The sequence below is a fragment of the Poromitra crassiceps genome, assembly GCF_964638095.1.
Source record: "Poromitra crassiceps genome assembly, chromosome: 18".
Taxonomy (NCBI): domain Eukaryota; kingdom Metazoa; phylum Chordata; class Actinopteri; order Beryciformes; family Melamphaidae; genus Poromitra; species Poromitra crassiceps.
In genome coordinates, this window is record NC_139636.1 from 17,286,116 (window position 1) to 17,297,093 (window position 10,978).

The window sequence follows — 10,978 nt, forward strand, 5'->3', positions numbered from 1 at the left end:
CTTCCTCTTCCCTAAAATAAAAATCAGGCTAAATAGAGTTTTTTTGCTCTGTCTGCTTTAAAAGTTTGAAGCCAAAATTAAGTCCCCTTTTTGGAAGAATATGGCCCAGTCATTCACAGGTCACATTCACACCAGTTTAAGCATGAATGAGTTCAACTAAGGTAAACAAACATGTTTATCTTACGTGTGTAGGTTGACAGTGATTGAGAAGTATGTGCATTGCATTGTACTGCAGTGTTGACTAAGTTGGCCTTCTTGATCGTGCCTGGCCTCCATGTGACCGTGTGTGTGGTGGTTCAAGTGTTTCATTAAAAGGACATTTGTCAATCACAGCAAATATTAGCTGCACACTGAGCTCCAGCCAGTCAATAAAGGAATGGATCGTCTGTGTGGTTTGTGTCAGTCGTTTCCTCAGAGAGAGAAACTAGGACAGGCATTGTTCTGTGAGGAGAACTGAACTCAGGCCAGATAATCACTTGTCTTCAGTCTCTCTCTCTCTCTCTCTCACACACACACTCTCTCTCTCTCTCTCACACACTCTCTCTCTCTCTCACACACACTCTCTCTCTCTCTATCTCTCTCTCACACACTCTCTCTCTCTCTCTCTCTCTCACACACTCTCTCTCTCTCTCTCACACACTCTCTCTCTCTCACACACACTCTCTCTCTATCTCTCTCACTCTCCATTTCCTCGTCAGTGCTGAAGAAGTTGCCGTCTTTGTTTTCTTTCATTTCTACTTTATTACATTTTTGATTGACCTATAAATCTCTTAATTAATTAATGTAGTTAAATTGTAACTATTGTTTGCATTAGTCTCAAATACACTAAGATAACAACCCTGTGTGTGTGTGTGTGTGTGTGTGTGTGTGTGTGTGTGTGTGTGTGTGTGTGTGTGTGTGTGTGTGTGTGTGTGTGTGTGTGTGTGTGTGTGTGTGTGTGGGTGTGTTTTCAGCCAAGGTGGGAGTGTGAATGTGTTTGTTTTGGAGTCTGCATTTGCATTAATTTTGCTTCATCTCTTCCTATCACCTCATAGGGTAAACAAACAAATATTGCCATGGCAACAGCTGAAACAGGAAGTACGCAAGGTGTGATTATGTTCCAGTGTGGTTTTTGCGTTTCTTTTTCATGGTTACTTCGTCTTCCTCTGTGACTTTCATTGTACGTCAGTGTGCATTTCACACTGACGTACAATGAAAGTGAATGCATGTCATCAGAAAAGACGGATGTGTTTTCGCAGCGCTTTCTCGAATGGGAGTCTATACCCTACATAACCATCTTAACAATACATTTGCCTAAATTGAGGACCAGCTGATGTATACTACTCTCTCAGTCTAATCTAAACGTCAACTCAAAGCCATTCTTGATTTAACATTTCTTCTCCTCTCTTCTTGTCACTTGTTCAAAGGCCTCTTGTCTCTTTAGTTTTCACAACGACTTGCTAAACCACTTGACCTTGTAATCAGCTGTATGGGCTGCAGCGGATGTGAGCAGAGGGCGGAGGAGAGGGAAGTCAAGGGGGTCTCCTATAGTGAGTGAGCCATTGGGCCTACATTGTCTTCAACACTGTTTACCACTTATTCCCATTACTGCCTGTTCATTTATAGCTCATTACATTGCTGTGCAGGATATGATGCGAGTCTTTCCTCTTTAGCGCTATAGTTATTTAGGCTATACACTAGCTTTATGTTCCATTGTCTTTAGCTCTATAGTTAGGCTATACACTAGCTTTATGTTCCATTGTCTTTAGCTCTATAGTTATTTAGGCTATACACTAGCTTTATGTTCCATTGTCTTTAGCTCTATAGTTATTTAGGCTATACACTAGCTTTATGTTCCATTGTCTTTAGCTCTATAGTTATTTAGGCTATACACTAGCTTTATGTTCCATTGTCTTTAGCTCTATAGTTAGGCTATACGCTAGCTTTATGTTTCATTGTCTTTAGCTCTATAGTTATTTAGGCTATACACTAGCTTTATGTTCCATTGTCTTTAGCTCTATAGTTAGGCTATACACTAGCTTTATGTTCCATTGTCTTTAGCTCTATAGTTATTTAGGCTATACACTAGCTTTATGTTCCATTGTCTTTAGCTCTATAGTTATTTAGGCTATACACTAGCTTTATGTTCCATTGTCTTTAGCTCTATAGTTATTTAGGCTATACACTAGCTTTATGTTCCATTGTCTTTAGCTCTATAGTTATTTAGGCTATACACTAGCTTTATGTTCCATTGTCTTTAGCTCTATAGTTATTTAGGCTATACACTAGCTTTATGTTCCATTGTCTTTAGCTCTATAGTTATTTAGGCTATACACTAGCTTTATGTTCCATTGTCTTTAGCTCTATAGTTAGGCTATACGCTAGCTACAGTATATGTTTCATTGTCTTTAGCTCTATAGTTATTTAGGCTATACACTAGCTTTATGTTCCATTGTCTTTAGCTCTATAGTTATTTTTAGGCTATACACTAGCTTTATGTTCCATTGTCTTTAGCTCTATAGTTATTTAGGCTATACACTAGCTTTATGTTCCATTGTCTTTAGCTCTATAGTTAGGCTATACGCTAGCTACAGTATATGTTTCATTGTCTTTAGCTCTATAGTTATTTAGGCTATACGCTAGCTTTATGTTTCATTGTCTTTAGCTCTATAGTTATTTAGGCTATACGCTAGCTACAGTATATGTTTCATTGTCTTTAGCTCTATAGTTATTTAGGCTATACGCTAGCTTTATGTTTCATTGTCTTTAGCTCTATAGTTATTTAGGCTATACGCTAGCTACAGTATATGTTTCATTGTCTTTAGCTCTATAGTTATTTAGGCTATACGCTAGCTTTATGTTCCATTGTCTTTAGCTCTATAGTTATTTAGGCTATACGCTAGCTACAGTATATGTTTCATTGTCTTTAGCTCTATAGTTATTTAGGCTATACACTAGCTTTATGTTCCATTGTCTTTAGCTCTATAGTTATTTAGGCTATACACTAGCTTTATGTTCCATTGTCTTTAGCTCTATAGTTATTTAGGCTATACACTAGCTTTATGTTCCATTGTCTTTAGCTCTATAGTTAGGCTATACGCTAGCTACAGTATATGTTTCATTGTCTTTAGCTCTATAGTTATTTAGGCTATACGCTAGCTTTATGTTTCATTGTCTTTAGCTCTATAGTTATTTAGGCTATACGCTAGCTACAGTATATGTTTCATTGTCTTTAGCTCTATAGTTATTTAGGCTATACGCTAGCTTTATGTTTCATTGTCTTTAGCTCTATAGTTATTTAGGCTATACGCTAGCTACAGTATATGTTTCATTGTCTTTAGCTCTATAGTTATTTAGGCTATACGCTAGCTTTATGTTCCATTGTCTTTAGCTCTATAGTTATTTAGGCTATACACTAGCTTTATGTTCCATTGTCTTTAGCTCTATAGTTAGGCTATACGCTAGCTACAGTATATGTTTCATTGTCTTTAGCTCTATAGTTATTTAGGCTATACACTAGCTTTATGTTCCATTGTCTTTAGCTCTATAGTTAGGCTATACGCTAGCTACAGTATATGTTCCATTGTCTTTAGCTCTATAGTTAGGCTATACGCTAGCTACAGTATATGTTTCATTGTCTTTAGCTCTATAGTTATTTAGGCTATACGCTAGCTTTATGTTCCATTGTCTTTAGCTCTATAGTTATTTAGGCTATACGCTAGCTACAGTATATGTTCCATTGTCTTTAGCTCTATAGTTATTTAGGCTATACGCTAGCTACAGTATATGTTCCATTGTCTTTAGCTCTATAGTTATTTAGGCTATATGCTAGCTTTATGTTTCATTGCTGGGGTGAGCTTCAGGAGCTTCAGATGCACACAAGTCTGTGAATAACAAGGATATCGACAGCAGCAGCAAGTTATTGCCCCGATTGATTGTGGTTAGTTGCTCATCTTAAAGCATTTTTCTATGGATTTTCACTTTGCATGCCTGAATCAAGACTCTCCCTCCAGACTTCCCATCCATCGATATGGCTGAAATCAAAGCAGATCTGCACCAACAGAGGTGGGAAAAAATGGCAGCTGTTATCAGAGCTGTAGTCATTGATCTGTATGGCATAACACTGCCTTCTTTCTTTTTCCCCACTCGATACACGCGGTACACGCGGCGCCCCGCTGGCTTTCTGTTCTGTTGTACGACTGTGTTCAAGAGGCGCCCATTAACCAATGTGGCTCCCTCCCTTTCTGTGCCATCCAGACCTAAAATAGATGAAAACGCTGTGTGGCTTCCATTGTAATAATCACTGCATTCAACCACCAGCTTGTATGTCCTGCCTGCGTGTGTCCCCCAGCGCTCGTCTCATGACTGGAGCTGCTGCTGGCCACAGTTGTTGTCGTGCGGAGCATTTACAGCGCTCTTTATGGATGTTTGCTATAGGGTGACCAAAGCACTGCTGACTAACAGTCATGGTTTTCCATCACACATATGTATTTTCAGATATGGTGCCAATTATGGAGCTGGTCAGGGGGATTTCAGTCCGTCTCTCTCTTCACTTACTTTTCATGAGATGTTCCACCTGAGAGAGGGCCGATTTCTCATCATGCAAATGGACAACAAACCACTGCCGTTCTGCCACACGGGCTGCAGGTAGCATGCAGCTTGTTTCTATATTGGGGAGCTCATTTGAACAGTGTAGCTGGGACACATTGATGTCACGCCCATGCACAGTAGACATTGAGAGAGAGGTGTGACTGTGAACGAGGCACATTTACTAGTGTTGCCTTTCCTATATCTCCAGCGTATCTTTCCCTGTCAATGTACAGTACGTCGACCGTCAGGGCAGCAGTGAAAACACCGAGAACTGATCACAATATTTCACATCTTACGAACAATGTGTGGACTTTCCGGGCAGAACCTTGAAGACAAAAGAGTGTCTCTGTGGAATGGAAGTGACCTCTTTCCATTGGTGGCATACAGTAGTATCACACTGAGACATACAGCGAGAGAGAGAGAGAGAGGAGAGAGAGAGAGAGAGAGAGAGAGAGGAGACCAGAACATCAGATGAATTGAAAATGGAGTGAGGAGGACTGAACAAAAGACCAGATGCGCCCTCCGAAACTGTTGCTGTCAAGAACATAAAAAGAGTAAGACAGGAGGGGAGGGCAGGGGCGAGAGAGCCAGACAGAGGGAGAGATCACCTTCTTATCCATGACAAACTGTGGAGGCAGTCCGAGAGAGAGAGAGAGAGAGAGAGAGAGAGAGGTGGGGTAGGAGGGAGGGAGGGAGGGAGGGTGGGAGGGGGTAAGTGTGGGAGCGGCAGATGGGTGTGTGCTCACATGCACCACCCGCTTCCCCTTCTGCTGGTGTGCCACTAGCCTCTCTGTGTCTCTCTACGGGCAGAGAAGAGAAAAGTTGAGCAAAGTCTGATTCGGCTCCAATAGCTACCAGACACTCACAGCAACTCCCTTCAGAGTGCCAGGCTCCCTCTGTTTTTTTGGTGTGGTTTTTTTGTATTATTGCTATCTCACTCTACCACTCTCTTGCTTTCACACACACACACACACACACACGTGCACACACACACACACACACACGTGCACACACACACACGCGCACACACACACAGAGAGAGAGAGAGAGAGCACCCGTCACTCCTGGCAGAGAGAAGACAGGACCACAGAAGAGCCGTCACACACCTCCTCTCCCAGCTACTCACCCAGCCACCGGCCAGACACTTTGCCCAGGATGTGGACTCTGCTCTTGGGGGTCACCTTTGGATTATTGGCCTCCTCCAGGTCGGAACAACCTCAAGGTGAGGGGACGGCGCCTCTGCCCCGGCGGACAGCTCTTTGTTGGGGGATTTTTGCTCTTTATTCGGTCTGGTCTTCAGGCTGGCAACACTCCTTTGTTGGCAGATTTGATGACCTGACAGTATTTGGGGGGGGGGGGGGGGGGGGGTCTCCTTTCCCGCCTTGGACCTTAGAGTTGAGCGTTGTTGGGAATGTGAGCGAGCGTGTGTGTGTGTGTGTGTTGGTGTAAAGAAGAGGAGACAGTGAGAGAGGCTGTGCTGTGCTGCTGCTTGTATGGATGAGTGGATGCAGCGCGCGGCGCACTACACTGAGGCACAGACAGCCTCACGTCTGGCAGACTCCTGGTAGACACAAAGGAGACAGGCGCCCAGGCAGCCTGCACTCTGCCTCTCGCCGGGGAAGTCAGCCTTACATTCATCAGGGTTTTGGAGGATCAGTGTAGCTTTCAGACAGCAGCCTTATCTCGCTGGTTAGAAGAAGAAATGGAGTGCTTTTTTGTTGGTGTGTGTGTGTGCCATGCAGCTACTGCACAGCTGGTATCTACTGTATATGCCGCCGCCACGCTTCATGCTTTATTGTCTAGAACACAAAGGATCTCCATCAATCGCTGTACCTTCTCCTCCTCATTGTCTGCCTGTTTCTCTTTGTCTCCTTCTCCCCTGTGCCGGGGAACGTTTTGATTGGATATGTTGCTCGGAGCGCTACATCTCTGAGGAGAAGTTGGTGCTGAATCAAACAGGTCTGTGTTAGTCTAGTCTGGCTTGGTCCCTTAAGGCTTTGAGGGGTGGAGGGGGGTGGAGGGGGGTGGAGGGGGGGGGGGTGTATAGGTGTATGGGTTTAACAATGACTCCCTCTGGCACTGTGCCAAGGAACAATCAGCATGGAGCTATAAATTTGACCGGTGTTTTAAAGGCGAATACGAGGCTATGCTATAGCAGCTCGTATAGGAAGTGTGTGTGCTTGTGTGTGTGTGTGTGTGTGTGTGTGTGTGTGTGTGTGTGTGTGTGTGTGTGTGTGAGAAGAGGGGGTGTATCCATTTTACCCCCATCGCTCCAGCACGTGTTTGCCTCCAGAGTTCACCTCAGGGCTCACAGTGCAGAGGCACGTTGGGAGTTGGGAGTTGTTGCGTGTGCGTGTGCGTGTGTGTGTGTGTGTGTGTGTCTGTGTGTGTGTGTGTGTGTGTGTCTGTGTGTGTGTGTGTGTGTCTGTGTGTGTGTGTGCACACGTGTGCATGTAATGTGTCCTGTAATTGGATGTCTGGCGACTTTAGTCCTGTGGTGGTTACTGGCTCGTCCTGGGCCAGACGTTGTCTTTGAACCTTAAATCCGTGGAGTGTTTCGCCTCAAGCACATCATTAAGAGCAGGACTCGTGGACTTGTGGCCAGATCCAGACTTCCATGAAAACCACGATGAGATTTACAGAGGGTTTTTACTGTGCCTCAATTATGACCATGGATGTATAGGAAGTGATGGATTGTAATGGGGAAACAGTGCCTTGACTACAAAAAATGGCAACTGTCGCTGTATCTTTTAGGGTAACTGAAAAAATTAGATTGAATTAATTCCATCCATTGAAATTCACATTCTCCTGCATGACTTCTGCAGGCGATGTAATAAAAGGGTGAGAAATCGTATTATTCCGTTCATGCCGGCTGAATGTAATTTTAAGAGAGTGATCAGCAGGCGGTGGAAGAGCACAGAGAGTAGTGGGCTATCTCGTCGAAAGGGCCTTTCTGTGTGGAGTTTGCATGTTCTCCCCGTACCCCCCAGGGGGTTCCTCCGTACATAACCCCCCACTAAAAACATGCAGAAGATCGTCATCCGACCAGTGACGACAACATCTGAAGTTGGTCCCCGGGCGCTGGAAAGAAAAAGCGACCACTGCTCCTGGCCTGCCCCCTGGAGGAAAGGACAAGCCTGGATGGGTCAAATGCAGAGGACAAATTTCACCGGCCACCGTCAGCATGAGTGTGTTGTGGCCGCATGCATGTGTTGTGGTGTTCGTGTGACAATAAAAGACGGGGCTTGTCCCGTTACGAGAGAGAGTTTTTTTTTTTTATCACCTCAGAGGGGAAACAAACAAATATTGCCATGGCAACAGCTGAAACAGGAAGTACGCAAGGTGTGATTATGTTGCAGTGTGGTTTTTGCCGCATGCATGTGTTGAAGTGTTCGTGTGACAATAAAAACGGGCTTCCGTCTGAAATCGTGTTTTTTTTTTTTTCCGTAAGAGAGTGATCAGCACGTGGTGGAAGAGCACAGAGAGTAAGAGAGTGATCAGCAGGTGGTGGAAGAGCACAGAGAGTAAGAGAGTGATCAGCAGGTGGTGGAAGAGCACAGAGAGTAAGAGAGTGATCAGCAGGTGGTGGAAGAGCACAGAGAGTAAGAGAGTGATCAGCAGGCGGTGGAAGAGCACAGAGAGTAAGAGAGTGATCAGCAGGCGGTGGAAGAGCACAGAGAGTAAGAGAGTGATCAGCAGGTGGTGGAAGAGCACAGAGAGTAAGAGAGTGATCAGCAGGCGGTGGAAGAGCACAGAGAGTAAGAGAGTGATCAGCAGGCGGTGGAAGAGCACAGAGAGTAAGAGAGTGATCAGCAGGCGGTGGAAGAGCACAGAGAGTATGAGAGTGATCAGCAGGCGGTGGAAGAGCACAGAGAGTAAGAGAGTGATCAGCATGTGGTGGAAGAGCACAGAGAGTAAGAGAGTGATCAGCAGGCAGTGGAAGAGCACAGAGAGTAAGAGAGTGATCAGCAGGTGGTGGAAGAGCACAGAGAGTAAGAGAGTGATCAGCAGGCGGTGGAAGAGCACAGAGAGTAAGAGAGTGATCAGCAGGCGGTGGAAGAGCACAGAGAGTAAGAGAGTGATCAGCAGGCGGTGGAAGAGCACAGAGAGTAAGAGAGTGATCAGCAGGCGGTGGAAGAGCACAGAGAGTAAGAGAGTGATCAGCACGTGGTGGAAGAGCACAGAGAGTAAGAGAGTGATCAGCAGGCAGTGGAAGAGCACAGAGAGTAAGAGAGTGATCAGCACGTGGTGGAAGAGCACAGAGAGTAAGAGAGTGATCAGCAGGCGGTGGAAGAGCACAGAGAGTAAGAGAGTGATCAGCAGGCGGTGGAAGAGCACAGAGAGTAAGAGAGTGATCAGCAGGCGGTGGAAGAGCACAGAGAGTAAGAGAGTGATCAGCATGTGGTGGAAGAGCACAGAGAGTAAGAGAGTGATCAGCAGGCGGTGGAAGAGCACAGAGAGTAAGAGAGTGATCAGCAGGCGGTGGAAGAGCACAGAGAGTAAGAGAGTGATCAGCAGGCGGTGGAAGAGCACAGAGAGTAAGAGAGTGATCAGCAGGCGGTGGAAGAGCACAGAGAGTAAGAGAGTGATCAGCAGGCGGTGGAAGAGCACAGAGAGTAAGAGAGTGATCAGCAGGCGGTGGAAGAGCACAGAGAGTAAGAGAGTGATCAGCAGGCGGTGGAAGAGCACAGAGAGTAAGAGAGTGATCAGCAGGCGGTGGAAGAGCACAGAGAGTAAGAGAGTGATCAGCAGGTGGTGGAAGAGCACAGAGAGTAAGAGAGTGATCAGCAGGCGGTGGAAGAGCACAGCTTCCCAGTCATCTTTCCAGTCCTCACAGTAAAACATGAGAATGTGAAGACCTTTCAAATCGGACCTAAACCATGTCAAATTCTTATCTCTTTTGACCTCTAAGGCAAATCAACTGAGCAGATCTGTTGATCAGAATGGAAAAACATCCTCTTCCAGCACATTCATCAAAAATACTCAATAACTATCCATCTGTAAGCTGTCTCCTTGCTTTTTGAGGCATCTCTAAATACACCTGTAGCAAATTGTCCACTTTAGACAAGAGCAGATTGACCACAGTCCTGACTGGCTGACTCTGACTCTCTCTCTTCCTCTCTCTCTCTCTCTCTCTCATACACACACACACATACACATGCATACACCAACATGAACCCTGGACTTCTTGCAAATGTGGCCGTATTTGCCTCCTTGGTACGGCGCCCCCTCCCTCCCGCACCTGGCCGTGTCAGGTTTCAAGGTGAGGGGCGGTGAGGGGCCCTGCTGGACGGGACCTGGACATGACAAAGAGAGCTTGTGCCTGTACGGCATCTCCTGCCACCGGAGACTCTCAGACACGTGTTCACCTCCTCTGACCGCTGTTCCCTCCTCCACAAACTAACCGCCCCAAACTCAGGGTCCCCCGCCACCATGTTGTAAGAATTCCCCCCCCTACTTTACGCGCTCTCTCTCGGGCAGCCTCTCTCTCGGGCAGCCTCTCTCTCGGACGCTGCTCTGCATTTTAACTGGTCTTGAATGGAGGGGACAGGCTCATATTTCAGGTCTCCTCTATCTCCGCATGTGCTGTTAAAGCTATTAATTACATTTTAAAGGCTTTGAGTCTCAGGCTCCAAGAGCTGCCCCCCCATCGCCTGCTTTTTCTCCTCATATACACTAAAGTCTTTGTGGCCCTGAGAAAGCTGCTCCGACACAGCCCTGTAATGTATACAGATCCTCCTGCATGAGGCAAACTCAATGATCTCCACACTCACCACATCCTCAGCCACATCTCCAGCTCCAACATGTGTGCTGTGTCCAGTTGCTGGCAATTGACTTTAAAAGTCAGAGATCAAAGTAGCACTATAGTCATATAATTCAATTTAAAAAAGCAGGTATCGCACAGGTACTGTACAGTACTGTACTGTACACAAACACTAAAACTGGCTTCACCAAATCTATGTATATATATATATATATAATATATATGAGAAATTTTGCGTGCTTATTTCTATGTGTGTGTATATACAGTATATATTATGCACTGTATGTGGATTTCTTTGGCTCAATGGTCAATAATAGCAGTGTTCGGTGACCTGAAGGCTCTAAACAGAGTTTCTTATCTTTATCTTATCTTTATCTCATCTTTATCTTATCTTTATCACGTTGTACATATAGTACATGTATGGTCAATGGTCATTTAAAAAGTAAGAATGTATTCTAAACCTGACAGCCAATGCAAGGCCCTTTCTCAAAGTGTCTCTTTTCCACTAAGCTCTCCCCTATACTCTCCAATGATGATCGTTTGGAAAGAGTGCTGGAGGTCAAGCTGTCTTTCTTATCATGGCTCATCTGTTAAAGGTCTGCTGGCTTCACCCATTTGAACCTCCTTTCAATTTAGATGAGAGAT

The 10,978-nt window shown here is 45.2% G+C and overlaps 1 protein-coding gene across 2 annotated transcripts in view; it reads left to right on the forward strand.

The window, feature by feature from the left end:
* Positions 1 to 5,419: 5,419 nt before the first annotated feature.
* Positions 5,420 to 10,978, forward strand: part of cd44b (CD44 molecule (IN blood group) b) — a 22,903-nt gene continuing 17,344 nt past the window's right edge. For both annotated transcript variants that reach the window (XM_083654309.1, XM_083654310.1), the window contains exon 1: positions 5,420 to 5,791. In XM_083654309.1, coding sequence (XP_083510435.1) covers positions 5,725 to 5,791 — 67 coding nt within the window. In that variant the 5' untranslated portion in view covers positions 5,420 to 5,724. The remainder of the gene's footprint in view (positions 5,792 to 10,978) is intronic.